Genomic DNA, 16116 nt, shown 5'->3' on the forward strand with positions numbered 1-16116 from the left:
CCTTCAAAAAACCACCATAAATGTAGCCCGGAAGAATACACTGAATAGTGGCGCAGTTTCGAGAAATCCTAATATTCAAAGGCGCTCAAGAACTTACGCAATAGAATTCCAGAAAATGGGTTAGCACCTCCGGATAACATACAAATACCCCTTGACGCTTTTTTGGAATACTATTGCGTTAGTTCTTCTTGAGCATTTTTTAAGGATTGATTGTCTCGAAAGTGCCGCTCTCTTGTGTGCATTTATCCGATCACCGTACTCGACATTTAAGATAGTAGGTACTTTCATACATATTAAGGTCTATTTATACTAGTACAGCACGTACAGTCAACTCCATGTAACCAAAAAATACGCTAAAGTATTCTCTGGTACGTGGAGTTGCCGGTATGTGCTGTGCTAAAATGAATAGACCTTAAGGGCCGGGCCGCACAGTGCAACTTTGTCGGCCGACTAGTTGCGCGACACGAAAAATGTATGAAAATAAATGTGTGCGAAAAACAAGTTCACGAGTGTAGCATGTCCCATCTACCTGTATCAGAGAGATATAATAAGAATAGAGGGGTCCTTACGAATAAATAATTGTTGTCAATTTTACGCGGTACGTCTCTATAAATACGCTACATCGCATGGAATATAATCGGATCCATTTACTTATAAAAATGTATCCCATGTTGTTTATCGTATGTTTTTGAATGTATTGTGCAATTTGCCCATCTTGCGAGTAATATAAACAAACAGAGAAGTTTTTATCGGATATACGTCGAGCACCAAGCGTCAAATACGACTGATGCTAAAATTATTTAGATCTTTCCGTGGACAGAATGTCACTTGACAACAAAAGAACACCTAAAGCCACTTCTATTAATATTACATTTCTCTGACCTGCATGCATTGATCTGGTCGCCCTCAACAAAGTCGCTCGCAAGTCGCACGGTCTGGCACGGCCCTGAACTACAATGACACAATGGGGAAATATGTAATGTCATTGGACGGGGGCCGTCACTGCAAGGAAAGTGACTTAATTGAAAGTCAAAAGATGGAAAAAATTAAAATCGATTCGTGTACTCGTCGTTAGCGTAGGCCGGGGTTAGAGATTTGAAAGATCTTTACCATGTTCCAGGGTTACATTATGATGAAAGAGATAGATAACCTCGACCTACGCTAAGGACGAATCGATTTTAATTTTTTCCATCTTTCGATTTTCCATCAAGTCATTTTCCTTGCAGTGATCTAGACCCGTCATTGTGGCATTATTTTGTTGGAAGTAAAATCCATACATTAAATAATTGTGGACATAATATAGACTCGTACTATTTCTTACTTAAAGATTAAATTTTAATTTAAAAATAAATGGAAAACTACTAAAGGGCAAGCCAATTATTGGATATATCTCCAACCTAATATCTAAATAATAATCTACCTGATTACGAAGTTTGTTTGCAGTAAAATTATTTGTGCTAGAAATAAAAATTAAGCAATCATTATTAATTGACATATTTCCAGCTATTGATTATGTTTCAATATGTAGGCATATTTTTATATAAATTATACTTAACTTTAAATTAAATGTAAAATTAATGTCCAGTTTAATTTAATAAAATACAATAAAAATTAGTATTATAACATTTTATTTGACATGACTAAAAAAATAAATTTCCATCAACATTTACTGTAATAATTGAATAGGAGACATATTATGGAATAGTTAATAATCATCCTTTTCAAATGGATGATATTGATGACCGGATGCTCTGAAATCATATATTTATAAACATGAATATAAGATGAAAATTTAATATTGCAAAAATTGAAAATGTTAAATCAACAAACCCAGTCATCAATAATAAACGACCATTGCAATCGAACGAATCAATCTCTGCAATATCTGCAGCCGATAACTTGAAATCAAAAACTTGAAAATTTTGCGTTATTCGATCCTTATTTACAGATTTCGGTATCACAATGATTCCGCGATCTATCTGATATCTAAAAAAATATTATATAATAGATACATATGCACTTTTATCAATATTAAAAATCAAAAAAAAAAAAAGTGAATGTATTTACCTAATGAGTATTTGGGCTGGCGACTTTTTATACTTCTCACAAATACTTTTCAATTTTGGTTCATCGAGTAGCTGTGGGTCTCCCGGTTTTGCCCAAGGTCTATCTGGTGAACCCAACGGGCTATAAGCAGTCACCAATATTCCATTATCTGAACAAACTTTGGCCAATCTAGTTTGGTTCAAGTATGGATGACACTCCACCTAAAGATTTAATCATTTTGTTTCAATCTGATAATTCTTAATACTTGTACACATTTGGTATATAGTGCAAATGCAGCTTTTATACCTGATTTGTGACTGGCTTAATTCGAGCACTTTTGAGAAGACGAGCAATCTGAGAAGAGTTGAAATTCGATATGCCGATACTACGTACCAAACCAGTATCCACCAATTTTTCCATAGCTTTCCACGTGTCCAAGTAATCAACATCGGAAAACTGAATTTTTCCTTCAACAGATGGAAATAGTTCACCTTCTTCCTGAAATCATTTTTATATAATATTTAATTAAAAGCATTTTTATATAATATATTTGTATTTAACGCTTGAATAATTTAACAGTACCTTATATGCGAAAGGCCAATGCATGAGGTAGAGGTCAAGATATTCAAGACCAAGGTTTGTCAACGAGGTACGACAAGCATTTTCAACCAAATCTGGACGATGGAATGTATTCCATAGCTTGGAAGTAACAAAAATGTCACTCCTGCAAAATGATAAAAGTTTTGATCAAAATTTTAAATGTACATAGATTTTTTTGTGCAATTGACAATTACCTGGTGACTACTCCACTTTTAATCTTTTTTCCTATACCCTCACCGACTTCCTTTTCGTTGCCATATACATGTGCACAGTCAAGATGACGGTATCCAACATCCAAAGCTATCTCAACTGCATATTTAACTTCGCCGGGTTTGGACTACAATATATGTACATATATGTGTGAGGATTATTGATATCAGAGGTTAATCAGAGAGAATTTTAATTTAAAGTATCATTGGAAAAAGACAATTAAAATAGTGGTATTAACCTTCCATGTTCCAAGACCGAGCACTGGTATTTGCTGCCCATTATAAAATTTAAGCATTGGACTCGCCATTGTAGTTGACGTATACGACTACTACACAGACAGAACGAACAGAACAAACTGTGCTGTAGATATAGAATATATGTATGTATCTATAGTGCTTCCGTCATATTATTGTGACCAAAGTACTGCTGTGAAACATGGGCCAATATTTCCTATCAACGCTAGGGTGACCAGTTGTCTGTAGATTACAAATTATACTACATGTTGTACCCGATGAAATATCATCGCATGGCTGTTGGTATATTGAGTTATTAAATAAAAAAAATTAAAAGAAATGTGTCGGTCGTATTTTTTTCAAATATATTTAATTTAATATTTATATTTAATTGATTATAATATGAATAAAAATGATAAAAACTACCTACCTACAATATAATAATTTGTATATAAAATTATTATTTTGAATAAAAACATCAATATTTTTTTTTTACTACCGCCATCTATGTATAAAATTAATGACTACCAACTGTCACCGAGATTAAAAATCTTCGGACCTGAAATGCTTCTTATACGATATTTTATCTGGTTCGGTGATTACTAGTCAAATGTGAACCGGTCACAGGACAACCGGTCGCTCTAGATCGGTCACACGTGATCACCCGTCACACTAAAACTGGTCACGAGAAAACTGGTCACACCCTAAAATCGGTTAACCAATTTTCTCGTGACCGATTTTAGGGTGAGACCAGTTTTAGGGTGTGACCAGTTTTCTCGTGACCAGTTTTAGTGTAATGGGTGATCACGTGTGACCGATCTAGAGCGACCGGTTGTCCTGTGACTGGTTCACATATGACTAGTAGTCCGTTTACCATTTTATCTCTATCGTAATGGCGGAGGCTCCATTTACTTATATTGATGACCAAAATGAGCAATATTGCAAAGTATGAAAACGATCGGATAAGAGACAAACTTTTTCCTGAATTGTAATCGTAAGTGAAACGTAAAGGAGGTATGTAGTAATAAAAATTGCTCAGAGACTTGCCTAGATGAAACATTGGTTGCAAACATTGTATATATTTTACAAGTTTTTTTATTTCGTTATTATATTCGTACATTTTGTTGGCAGTGTTTTAGCTGTGACGTACATGGTTATTTTAGATACTTTTAAACATGCGAAAAAAAAGTGGCATGCCTTGCACATATTCATGGTACGCTCAGCACACACCGTCCCAAAATCACCCGCTGGAGTGTTTTCGCTAAAATTTTATCCTTGCTTGTCAGTGATCGATAACGGTGTATCCCATATTTGAAGAAATGTAGGAGGACCCCCACAGCGGGGAGCCAAGTACACGACGTGCCGTTCTTCCCTGTTTTATTTCGCCCTTATCATATTATAGATTAGCCCTTATATACATAGACAGAAAAGTGATATTATATATATGATATAAATACATATATAAATACATACACATGACCATTTATACATGTGCACAAACTAATGAGCGATGAATTTTTTCTATAAATTTAGTATGGCACGATTTCCACCGGTGTGTGTTTTCATGAAGCCTTATAATTTGAGATTGCCCAAATCGATTTTAATGTACTTTTCTACAGCATATTATGAATTTTCATGGGAAGATCAATAAACTCAACAACTATGACATAAATTAAGGCATAATTGAATTTTAGTACATGTTTAATATATTTTTAATGATTTGCACCCATTCAACTTATTTACAGTACAATAATCAACTTATTTAATGTCACCACTTCCAAATTATACATTGAACGTTAATTGAACATTGAACATACATTGGTGAATTAATATTTTGCTATCAGTTTGAAATAGCAATAACACAAAAGATGCTCACCAATGTTACAATGACCTCAGCATGGTCAAGGATTGTGGTGTTTCTCCCATTTAAAAAATAATTTTTATTTTATCATTATGTATTTCAATATAATTTTATAATTGATACTATTTATACTAAACATTATTCTTAAATTGAAATTAATATAAGTAGCTACATATATGTATACATATGTAACATTTATATATATTTTATATTCATATCATGTGTTTTATATTAAGTACATACATACATATGTACATATGTATGTTTGTATAAAAGAGCGTCAGAAAGCCAATCACTGTACTTGTGGTTTAAGACTTGGTATTAAATTTCGCCTAAGAATAAAATTATATTATACTTTGTGAATTGTTCAGTCTTCTCAAGCGCTTTGCCGGTGTAGTTACATAGTTTGAGTTTATTTTTTCCAATGGCTTCCATGAGCAAAATTAAATTTAATAACGGATTAGAAATACCAATTTTGGGTTTGGGGACATGGAAGGTCAGGCATACGTACCTATATTATTATATAATGCTAACGATTTTATTTTATTTTATGTGATAGATTAATTTTAAAAATGTATTTTTATTTTTTCGTTTAGTATCATATACAATAAATCTAAAAAGTTTTGCAATATAATAGATAGCAATCTTTTAGTAAACATGTTTCGATTTTCATGTCTGATCATTTGATTTAGATCAGATCAAGATTAGTATACTACATAAATGCAATATAAATACATAGACACACATTATCAATATGTAATCTTCATGTATCCATATATACATACATACATATGTATGTATATGTATGTACATATGTACGTACATTGATGATTTTAGTTATCAAGTCTCTTTTTTTTCAACTTTCGTTATAAAAATTATTAAGTAAGATAAAATAATTTTAACATCAATGCAAACATTTACAAACTTTGTTTTGAAGGAAATATGTAGATAGTCATTGACACATATGTACATATATATTTACGTATGTAGATATTTAAAGGTTTTGCTAATATTAAAGCTTGAAAAAGGGAAATATTTTAATTTTATTATTCATTTTGAGAGTGATTTTAAAGCATGCAATTATTGACAATATTAGTGTAAATATAATATGTCCATATATAGTTACATATTTATATATTTTACAGGCAACACCCGGTGAAGTGGAACAAACTGTAAAGGACGCAATTGATATTGGATACAGACATTTTGATGGAGCATGTATTTATTTGAACGAAAAAGAAGTTGGCCGAGCAATTAATTCCAAAATAAAAGAAGGTGTTGTTTCTAGGTAATTAATATGTTACTAAATGTAACCAGATATTTATTTGAAGAATGATATGATATAAAAAAAATAGATATTAAATATCTGCACATACATTTATAAAATTTTATAGACAAGACCTATTTATTACATCGAAATTATGGAACACGTTTCACAATCCCGATGTGGTGGAGAAAGCCTGTCGAGCGAGTTTGAAAAATCTGGGATTGAATTACCTTGACCTTTATTTAATACATTTTCCATTTGCTTATGCGGTAATATTACGATTACAATACATGGTTGATTATTTTTCAAATAATACCCAGTATAATTGTAAATTAACGTTATTTTAAATTGTTCAAATTTAGGAAGGAGACGATTTAGGTCCAAGGGATGAGAATGGTGAAATCAAATTTTCTGACATTGATTATACTGAGACATGGAAAGGAATGGAAAATCTGGTTAAATTAGGATTAGTGAAAAGTATAGGCGTTTCTAATTTTAACCACAAGCAATTGGAAAGGTTGTTGAGCACTGCTTCAATTATTCCTGTAACCAATCAGGTACATATTTGATAGACACTTCCGCTAGTTATATTATCTTTATTTCTGTGTATAATATAATGAAATTTATATATCGTATACTATTTAATCACACTTTAGTTTGTGTTTAATTATTTTTCAACAAAACATGTTGATTAACATTAAATTTTTCAAACTGTACGAAAATGGTGATATAAATATGTTAACAAAACATTGCGTAGGTTGAATGTCATCCATATTTATCTCAAGTTAAACTCAATGAATGGATGAAACAACAAAATATTGTACTAACGGCGTATAGCCCATTGGGATCTCCTGACCGTCCAACAGCTTCATTGGATGAATTTAATTTATTAGCAGATGAACGCTTGCTTCCTTTTGCAATAAAATATAACAAAACTCCAGCTCAGATACTCATCAGGTATAAATATTATATAAAAGTGTGTATGTATATGATGAACAAAAAAAATATATACTTTTGAATTCTAGATACAGCTTGGATCGTGGATTCGTCGTTATTCCCAAAACAGTACGCAAGTGTCGCCTAAGAGAAAATTTCGAAGTGTTCGATTTCCAAATATCTGCTGAAGATATCGATATGTTAAATAGTTTTGATTGTAATGGAAGACTTCTTAAGATGATTGGGTATAACTTTATTCCTGAAACATAATACAACTTAGAAACATGTATATAATTTTTTGTGGTAAACATTCTTTTTTCATTTTAGATTTGGACATACACATAAATATTACCCATTTGATGATGAGTTTTAGATACACCTATGTACATACATATAATTTGTGCATTTACTATAAACAATGTAATCTATGTATGACGATCTGAATTAAAAAATAAAAATATATTGATTGAAGTGTTATTTGTTCGAATGTGTACTTCAAAAGCCACTTAACTATGCACAGATAAGTTGTCGATATAATAAATGATAAAATTTAATAAAGCAAGTCATCCAGTAACTACGCGATACTTCTGCAATTTTTTATATAATCTGGTAACTAATAGGGCTGTGGATTCGGAGTCGTAAAAAGAGGTCAGTCATGAAAAGTATTGACACCTTTTTTTATTTTTGAAATTAAATTATGAAAACTTTTTAATTGCATCCTCAATAATGTATGTACGTACAACATATGTACACTGTATAAGTATCGAATGTGTAGAGTTCATAATCTCGGTGATATGTTAATCATCAGTACTGAATGTTACAGATGTCGAAAATCGAAGATTATTGTAATTCGTCTCATTGGTTGTTGATTGAAGCGCTTTTTATTGTTCATAATACGTCTTAGATATTTTTTTACCTATATGCGAAAATTATTAATGGTTTACTTAAAATAATTATGTTTTTTTTACTATCAATCTATGTAACGTAATAAACTGTAAATTTTCCAAATAAATAATAAACAAATAAAATTAAATATGTACCTGTAAATGGTCTTATGCATATAAAAAGAGCCTTGTAAAAAGTCGTATCATAGATATTATTAAAATTGGAGTTGAATTTTGAGTTATGGTTTTTTTAAACGACTTCAAAGCCCTTATACATATTATGTACAATCCAATTTCAATTAATAAAAATATCATGATATTTGTGTAAATATCAGTAGAAAAATCTTATATGTAACTGATAAGTTTGAACGAACATCGACAATATTTACAATTTATTATCTTTTTTTCAATATGATATCGAGTTACACCCTAATATGTACACGAACATGGGACACTTATAAATTTGTGATATTTTGGCAAATTGGTTAGTTGTATCAAGATATTTGGAAAGCAATCTAGTCCGAGAGTAAAATAACTGAAAATGGCGTCCAAAATAGCCAATATAAAGATGTGCAATAAACTGAGTATTCCTGCTTTCGGACTTGGAACGTGGAAAGTAATACATAACAAATATTTTATATGCATATTTTAAAATTAAAATTATTTAAATTTTAAACTAAAATTTATTAGCAATTTGTTGGATTAATAGTAAATTTATAAAATCTATCATACAAATTACATTATTTTAAATTCAACAAAGAGTTTTCATAAATATGTTTAATCTACATATTTATAATGTTTTTACATTTATAATTTATAATACATTTTTATATACATATTAAGGTCTGTTCATATCTATCCAGCACGACCCGTATCCTGCAGGTGTCCTGCAAGTACGGACAGAATTCTTTAGTACATTCTATATGGACGCGCATGAATGCGCATGCGTGAATGGAGTATGCATACGTCCATATAATGTACCAAAGAATACTATCCACACTTGCAGGACACCTGCAGGATTCGGGTCGAGCTGGATAGTTATGAACAGACTTTTAATCGTTTATTATTAATTCTAGAGGAGTTATGTATATCTCAAAAATAATCCTCAAGTTCGAATTTTCTCACGATCACAAAATCTTCATCTATTGATTCTTAGTCTAAAAATCTTCATCTATTAATATATAATAAATGAAGTAATAAGGTGTAGAATACATGTTGAACACATCTGTTTAAATTAACCTTGAACGCGTATTGTAAATTCATTGGACGTTTATTCGCCAGTGGGAACAACCGGCCGTTGCGAAATGGCTTCTACTGTACCTTTTGTAAAACTCAGCAATGGATTACAAATCCCAATATTTGGATTAGGCACTTGGAAGGTTTATATAAATGTTTTCGATATCTGTTCAATAAGTATTCTGTAATTGCTACATAATAAGATAACATAAAGGTCATTACATAATAGATATCATTTTGCAGATACGTCAACAGATCGACCACTTTTTTTTTAATTGCGAACTATTAAAATTTTTCATATAACATGTAGCTTACATATGTATATCTTTTACCTATCTATGTATAGAGAGATGTAATAAGAATAGAGGGGCCCTTACGAATAAATAATTGTTGTCAATTTTACGCGATACGTCTCTATAAATACGCTACATCGCACGAAATACAATCGAATCAATTTACTTATAAAAATGTATCCCATGTTGTTTATTGTGTGTTTTTGAATTTATTGTGCAATTTTTACCGATGCTTACCCATCTTGCGAGTAATATAAACAAACAGATAAGCTTTTATCGGACATATGTCGAGCACCAAGCATCAAATACGACTGATGTTAAAATTATTTAGATCTGTCCGTGGACAGAATGTCACTTGACAACAAAAGAACACCTAAAGCCACTTCTATTAATATTACATTTCTCTGTCTATGTATGTATAATCTAAACGCCGTTTATGTTATATTATATAATTCCATACTTATATTATATGTATTTACGTAGACATTGCGTATTTCATACATTGTACATATGTACTCAATCACAAGTTCAAATGTGCTATATATTATATTCAAGCAGTGGTGGCTCGTGAGAATTCATAGAGGGGGGGTTGCAGAGATTAACCGGGCTGTAGTATAATACCGGTGATCAAATGCAGACAAAAATAGCATGTATATGTCTATACTGGGAGGCTACAGCCCTGCAGCCTATATGGACGGCAAAAACAGCATGCATTTGTACTATATTGGGAGGGCTGCAGCCCCGCAGCCCATATACACGAGCCGCTACTGTATTCAAGTCAAATAAATATTGATTTATTTTCAGTCAAAACCCGGCGAAGTGGAATATGCTGTTAAAACTGCCATTGACATGGGTTATAGACACATAGATGGTGCTTATTGCTACCAGAATGAAAAAGAAGTGGGTACTGCCATTCGTAATAAAATTGAAGATGGCACTGTGAAAAGGTAAATAATATGGTTTTTATTTTATATTTTGAATCGATTTCTTTACAATGATGTGTTCTTTATAAACAGGGAGGACTTGTTCATTACATCCAAATTATGGAATACGTTCCACGATCCGAAAGATGTAGAGAAAGCTTGCAGGAAAACGTTGTCAGATTTGGGCCTTCAATATGTTGATCTCTATTTGATACATTGGCCTTTTTGCTATGTGGTAAATATTGAGAAAATGATTATTTTTATAAATACAATATTATATAAATAAAATGCAATGTAATTAATATTTTTACAGGAAAATGGTGAATTGTTTCCAAGGGATCCCAGTGGCGAGATGATTTTTGCGGACTTTGACTATGTAGATACATGGAAAGCAATGGAAAAACTCGTGTCATTAGGATTAGCAAAGAGTATTGGAGTGTCTAATTTTAATGTAGAACAAATTGAAAGAATTTTGAAAAGCTGTAGTATCAAACCAGTCACTAATCAAGTAAACGAAGACATAACTTTATTCATACACATGTATTTACATACATATATTAATATTTTGTTTGTTTTATGTTTTTCAGGTGGAATGCCATCCTTATTTGGCTCAAATTGAATTGGGTAAATGGATGGCAGCTCGAGGTATAACTCTGACTGCATACAGTCCTTTGGGTTCACCTGATCGTCCAGTCCAAAGTCCAACTGATAAGGTTTTATTACAAGATCCTGTGGTGCTTTCGATTGCACAAAAATATAATAAATCAGCTGCTCAAATTTTATTGAGGTAAACTATAACAAATTCCAGAGTCATTTTATGTTTTTGATTTGAAAACGCAGAATGAAAAATAAACATTGTAATTACAGATACCAATTAGATCGTGGATTCATTGTGATTCCAAAGTCTATCAACAAAGAACGTTTGCAACAAAACATGGAAATTTTCGATTTTAATTTAATCAAAGAAGATTTAGATAAGTTGAACAGTTTGAACTCCGGATTCAGATACATTACAATGGCTGGGTAAAACATTTTGCTTTCAATTATACGAATATTTCTGACTTCTACAACATTTAATTTATATATTTGATTATACCTATGTATATGTATATATATTTTGTTTCAGAATTGGTGACAAACATAAATACCATCCATTCAATGCAAAATTCTAAGTCCAGATATTAACAATTATTTTAACAAATTATTGAAATTAATATCGAATATTATATTTTTTAATACATAAAATGTTTTAATACAGTAAAACTTTTTGTAATAAATAAAATCTCCCAGATATTTTTGAATCGTTTAACGGGACTAAGTGTTGTTAATAGTCATAAATAAATAATATCCCAATGGTAGTAATGTAAAAACAATACAATATAATTTAGATGTACTGAGATAGATGATAAAAAAAGATTAATCCGAATGGATACTAAAATAATACAGTAAACTACATAAATGAACATAATTAACATGTAAACGAATTTATTATTGGTTATCACATGATTCCGAAATTTTTGATATCAATATGAAAAATTAGTTTTTCATTATATGATAAAATAGTATCCGGTAGTAAAGAAGAAGGAATAAAAAGACGTCTGAAATTGGGATGGAGTGCATTCGGGCGAAAGAAATTGGTTTTGATGACGTTTGGATGTGAAACTTTAACATTGAACCCCAAGAAGCTACTCAAAGTCCAATTCATTCAAAGAAGTGAGGAAAGCTATATGCTCGGCCTAATAAGGAGTGATAGGAAACGGAATACGTGTGTGAGAAATATGACAAGAATAATGGGTATAGTGGAGAGAGTGAAGAGATTTAAATTGGAATGGGTGAGTCACATGGCTAAAATAATGGACGAAAGACGGAAAAAAATAAGTTCTAGAATGTAAAAGGGCGAAAGGAAGGCCGTATAGAAGATAGGTAGACGAAATTAGGAAAATGTGTGAAGTGAAATGGATGAGAGTTGCGCAAAAGTTTTGCGGCAAAACAGAGACAAATGCAAGCATGTTAGAGAGACCTTCATCCAAATATTTTATCCGTATAATGAATTTTAGATTTTTTAAATTTCGTTATATTGAAATCTCATTAAAAAAGTAAGGGGTCAGTGTATTGAATACATTATGTTATGTTCTGCTGAATAATGAAAGAAACGCTGTAGTGATTGGCCATGCTAAGTTCATTGGCCACTTAGATAGTAAAATAAAAAAACCCTCTGCCATTGCTCGTTTCTGTTATACCCTCGATGGCGCTCTCGTTGACTACTAACTGGTAGGAATAGATTAATTTACCATAAATTGACGTTAATGTATTATTTTAATACAAAAATAATTGGCTAAAAATCCTTCCTACCTACTATGTCACCACTATTTGAAGTATGATTGATGTACAATAAAATTTATGTGCAATTCATAGATGTCTCGTTAATTTGCGAGTTTTTCAGTGTCTCGTAATTCAACGACTTGTAATAAAAATGCTGCATTTGTAATTGTAATTGACCAGGAAGGTGCATTGGGATTTATCTGTAAGGCCTTCCTGGTATATATGTAAAAAAAAATAAAAGTGATCAATGGCTAACGTATAATTAATGACTGCAGTACTTCCCTTACGTACCCCATCTTTAGATAGAATTATTGAGTTAAAAAATGTGTATTTTCTTTGAAAATTAAAGTAACAATTGAAATACATAATTTGGTAATGTTTTATTGCAACATAGAGAATCAAGCTGAATCGACACGCCAATCACATGACGAAATGGTCGTGAATATCGCTCTTTAGTCGAATGCGACTAATGACAGTTGCGTCGAGGTCGTGATCGCTGGTCGTCTCGTCAGCTGGTCCATCATCTGTCATACGTCATACGTCAAAGGTGATTTTTCAAGGAGCGGACGAGAGACCTCGCTAGGAGCGATGGATGTGAATCGTGACGAGGCGGAGCGCTGCCTGGAATTGGCGGAACGCGCGCTGCGAGAAGCTCGGCCAGCCGCGGCCGAAAAGTACGCGAGGAAAGCCCAGAGACTGTGGACGGGGGCGTCGGCGAAAGCTGCGGATCTGCTGATAGCCGCGGCGGCCGCTGCGAGCGCGGGCCCCGCCAGAGGGAACGCGCCCACGCCGCCTCCGGAGGGGGCCGACGCCCGGCGCCGGCGCGCTTCTTCGCCCCGCACCGACACCGACTCCAGCCAGCCCTCCGCCGACTACACGCCGGCCCAGGTGGAGGCCGTGCGCCAGGTGGAAAAGTGCAAAGACTACTACGAGGTGCTGGGCGTCAGCAAGGATGCCACCGACACGGATATCAAGAAGGCGTACAAAAAACTCGCCCTAGTACTCCATCCAGACAAGAACAAGGCGCCGGGCTCTGCTGAGGCGTTCAAGACCGTGGGCAATGCGGCCGCTACGTTGGTCGAGCCCGATAAACGTAAAATGTATGACGCTTGCGGTCCGGAAGAACGTAGCCCTCGTCGTCCTGCCCACCATCATCACTACACCTACGGCCGAGCTTACGAGCCCGAGTTCACTGCCGAAGAATTTTTCAACATGTTTTTCAGCTCTGCCGGCACTCATGTCTATACGAGGCGTGGTCCGCGTTACCAAAGGGAAACCTTCCACCAAACCAGAGAGGCGCAAGGCAATTACGCTAGCGTTCTACAGGTATGTACATACACATTTTATGTTATTTAAATTTAAATGTGAATGATTCTAACATGCTATTGTTTTAGATGTTGCCAATTCTCGGTTTGATCTTGCTGTCCATGATGTCGACGTTCTTCATATCCGATCCTATATATTCGTTGAATCCAAATCAAAAATTTTCCGTAATGCGCAAGACGGAGCACTACGGCGTACCGTATTATGTCAAAGAAAATTTCCACAACGAGTACCAAGGCTCTCTGCGACGGCTCGAAATGTCTGTGGAAGAAGAGTACGTGACGAATCTGAGAATAGCTTGCCAACGTGAGCGCACTTATCGTGATAACATGGCGTGGAAAGCTCGAAATATTGACAAACAGCAATTTAACAACAATATAAAGATGCCTTCTTGCGATGCACTCAGTAGTCTCCTTAGATAAATTCACCGTTCATTTCGAATTTAGGACCCTCAATAATTTATGTATTGTTGTGATATGTGCGGCGATTCTTTCTCTTTCAAACTTTCGTTCACGTATGTATATTTCACAATTTAAACGTCAACAAACGCTAAATTCTTTTGTCAAGTCGTATTGCAATTGTAAATTTTACATTTTAATTCAGTAAGTATGACAATACACTAAAATCTTCACAGATTTATCAATAATGGTGAAAGTTTTCAAAATTAATTATTAATTTCATTATTCATTGAGTATATGTTTTTAATATACATTTTTACAAAGTCACCAATATTGCATTTCATCTTTTTTTTCAATTTTTGTTGTTGCCATTGACTAAATAGCAATATAAAATATATAGAATAATAATTGTGTAAAAATATATGTAGCAAAATAAAATTGCTAGTATTATTTGTAACGCCTACCCTATCATCTAGTCAGTAAGCTAGTTCTTAACAAAAAAAATTGCTATCACCAATATTATCGGTTTTACCTTCCCGGTTCTAAAATATTTTCACCGTATGCACGTCCACATACATATTTTAATATTGATAACTGTGTTTCATATATTTTATCTTCCTGAAAACGGATTTAGAAAATGCACTATTTATTATCAAGTTGGAAAGCACCGTATTGAAAAAATTATGTTTATCCATGTTTAGTTAATCCATTAAGAAATAAAAAAATATAATGCTTATTGCATAGATTATGTAAATACATGTGATAAAACTATAAGCTTGAAATTTAGCAAAAATTATATGTATATTGACTTCAAATAAAATTCTAAACTCGACAACCTCATCACTGATACAGCAATATTCATATAACTACATATATGTACATGTAACTTTATAATATTCACTGAGCGATAAAAAATGTAACAATTGCCTTTTACATTAATTATTGTTTATATTGTTATGTATTTTTCATAATGTAGTGTGCGTGTACATAGTATAAAATCTTTGCATTTTTGATATGTACATATAGCATTCCCTCGCATTGATATTCTGTATTGATATGTCTCTTATATTTAAGATATGTAATCAGGTTACAATTATATGTATTTATATTGTAATTTCATATTAATGTACGTACTGCTGTTTTAAATAATGAACAAAAAATTATTTCTAAAATTAATCAAAATACATATTAAAAAGTAATAGTTTTATAGGTGACATCTCGCATATGCATATGCTGATTTTGTATATTTAGGATGAGGATTAAATTCTTGATATTTTATTTTTAGCAAAATAAATTTTCCATTTACTATCTTCTGACATCTTTTCATATTAAATATTCATTAAAAAATTATTCACAAATTTAAATGGATTGCTAGATTTTTAGTGTCACCTGTCAATGATTTAGTTAGAGTATTATGTTTAAATGTTAGGATCTGGAAAACAACAGTGAAGTTGTATTTTTTAAAGTTATCATTTTTTGTGTATATTAAATAATTATTATTGTTATTGTATTTATTATAAAAATTAAATAAAAAATGGGAGTTTTCCACTCTTTCCTGCTTTTTTCAATTGAAAAAATAAATCC

General features: G+C 32.5%; 5 protein-coding genes across 6 annotated transcripts; 4 read left to right on the forward strand and 1 right to left on the reverse strand.

Moving 5' to 3' along the window:
- Nucleotides 1–1559: 1559 nt before the first annotated feature.
- Nucleotides 1560–3366, reverse strand: LOC143915669 (aldo-keto reductase 1B-like). Its single transcript, XM_077436389.1, has 7 exons — nucleotides 3095–3366; nucleotides 2841–2983; nucleotides 2629–2770; nucleotides 2353–2544; nucleotides 2068–2267; nucleotides 1831–1986; nucleotides 1560–1751 (listed from the first exon to the last, which is right to left on the reverse strand). The coding sequence occupies exons 1-7, from the start codon at nucleotides 3161–3163 to the stop codon at nucleotides 1706–1708; spliced, it is 948 nt and encodes a 315-aa protein (XP_077292515.1). The 5' UTR covers nucleotides 3164–3366; the 3' UTR covers nucleotides 1560–1705.
- Nucleotides 3367–5319: 1953 nt separating this feature from the next.
- Nucleotides 5320–7622, forward strand: LOC143915668 (aldo-keto reductase 1B-like). Its single transcript, XM_077436388.1, has 7 exons — nucleotides 5320–5446; nucleotides 6096–6238; nucleotides 6345–6486; nucleotides 6580–6774; nucleotides 6975–7174; nucleotides 7243–7398; nucleotides 7481–7622. The coding sequence occupies exons 1-7, from the start codon at nucleotides 5375–5377 to the stop codon at nucleotides 7524–7526; spliced, it is 954 nt and encodes a 317-aa protein (XP_077292514.1). The 5' UTR covers nucleotides 5320–5374; the 3' UTR covers nucleotides 7527–7622.
- A 748-nt stretch (nucleotides 7623–8370) lies between these two features.
- On the forward strand, nucleotides 8371–13177 carry LOC143915667 (aldo-keto reductase family 1 member B1-like). 2 transcript variants are annotated; one of them, XM_077436385.1, is made up of 7 exons: nucleotides 8371–8653; nucleotides 10371–10513; nucleotides 10583–10724; nucleotides 10803–10997; nucleotides 11077–11276; nucleotides 11357–11512; nucleotides 11616–13177. In XM_077436385.1, exons 1-7 carry the CDS (start codon nucleotides 8579–8581, stop codon nucleotides 11659–11661), a joined length of 957 nt encoding a protein of 318 aa, XP_077292511.1. In that variant the 5' UTR covers nucleotides 8371–8578; the 3' UTR covers nucleotides 11662–13177. The 2 variants fall into 2 exon arrangements, with proteins under 2 accessions (XP_077292511.1, XP_077292513.1); XM_077436387.1 differs by lacking the exon at nucleotides 8371–8653 and adding an exon at nucleotides 9034–9416 and having other exon boundaries at nucleotides 11616–13074.
- Nucleotides 11915–12381, forward strand: LOC143915874 (uncharacterized). Its single transcript, XM_077436695.1, has 2 exons — nucleotides 11915–11934; nucleotides 12063–12381. The coding sequence occupies exons 1-2, from the start codon at nucleotides 11915–11917 to the stop codon at nucleotides 12379–12381; spliced, it is 339 nt and encodes a 112-aa protein (XP_077292821.1).
- Nucleotides 13178–13258: 81 nt separating the features above from the next.
- Nucleotides 13259–16086, forward strand: LOC143915278 (dnaJ homolog subfamily B member 12). Its single transcript, XM_077435837.1, has 2 exons — nucleotides 13259–14137; nucleotides 14206–16086. Exons 1-2 carry the CDS (start codon nucleotides 13400–13402, stop codon nucleotides 14554–14556), a joined length of 1089 nt encoding a protein of 362 aa, XP_077291963.1. The 5' UTR covers nucleotides 13259–13399; the 3' UTR covers nucleotides 14557–16086.
- The last annotated feature ends 30 nt before the right edge of the window (nucleotides 16087–16116 follow it).

The sequence above is a fragment of the Arctopsyche grandis genome, chromosome 8 (genome assembly GCF_051622035.1).
Source record: "Arctopsyche grandis isolate Sample6627 chromosome 8, ASM5162203v2, whole genome shotgun sequence".
Lineage (NCBI taxonomy): Eukaryota > Metazoa > Arthropoda > Insecta > Trichoptera > Hydropsychidae > Arctopsyche > Arctopsyche grandis.

What these genes read in the sequence shown, in the direction of transcription:
- LOC143915669 (XM_077436389.1), bottom strand. Translation starts at nt 3,163, where the DNA reads ATGGCGAGTCCAATGCTTAAATTTTATAATGGGCAGCAAATACCAGTG. An exon ending in TTAAGCCAGTCACAAATCAG is followed by an intron (nt 2,268 to 2,352) that starts GTATAAAAGCTG and finishes TTAAATCTTTAG; the next exon opens with GTGGAGTGTCATCCATACTT. An exon ending in CCAGCCCAAATACTCATTAG is followed by an intron (nt 1,987 to 2,067) that starts GTAAATACATTC and finishes ATATTTTTTTAG; the next exon opens with ATATCAGATAGATCGCGGAA.
- LOC143915668 (XM_077436388.1), top strand. Translation starts at nt 5,375, where the DNA reads ATGGCTTCCATGAGCAAAATTAAATTTAATAACGGATTAGAAATACCA. An exon ending in TTATTCCTGTAACCAATCAG is followed by an intron (nt 6,775 to 6,974) that starts GTACATATTTGA and finishes AACATTGCGTAG; the next exon opens with GTTGAATGTCATCCATATTT. An exon ending in CCAGCTCAGATACTCATCAG is followed by an intron (nt 7,175 to 7,242) that starts GTATAAATATTA and finishes TTTGAATTCTAG; the next exon opens with ATACAGCTTGGATCGTGGAT.
- LOC143915667 (XM_077436385.1), top strand. Translation starts at nt 8,579, where the DNA reads ATGGCGTCCAAAATAGCCAATATAAAGATGTGCAATAAACTGAGTATT. An exon ending in TCGGACTTGGAACGTGGAAA is followed by an intron (nt 8,654 to 10,370) that starts GTAATACATAAC and finishes ATTTATTTTCAG; the next exon opens with TCAAAACCCGGCGAAGTGGA. An exon ending in ATTGGCCTTTTTGCTATGTG is followed by an intron (nt 10,725 to 10,802) that starts GTAAATATTGAG and finishes ATATTTTTACAG; the next exon opens with GAAAATGGTGAATTGTTTCC.
- LOC143915874 (XM_077436695.1), top strand. Translation starts at nt 11,915, where the DNA reads ATGGATACTAAAATAATACA. An exon ending in ATGGATACTAAAATAATACA is followed by an intron (nt 11,935 to 12,062) that starts GTAAACTACATA and finishes AGTATCCGGTAG; the next exon opens with TAAAGAAGAAGGAATAAAAA.
- LOC143915278 (XM_077435837.1), top strand. Translation starts at nt 13,400, where the DNA reads ATGGATGTGAATCGTGACGAGGCGGAGCGCTGCCTGGAATTGGCGGAA. An exon ending in ATTACGCTAGCGTTCTACAG is followed by an intron (nt 14,138 to 14,205) that starts GTATGTACATAC and finishes CTATTGTTTTAG; the next exon opens with ATGTTGCCAATTCTCGGTTT.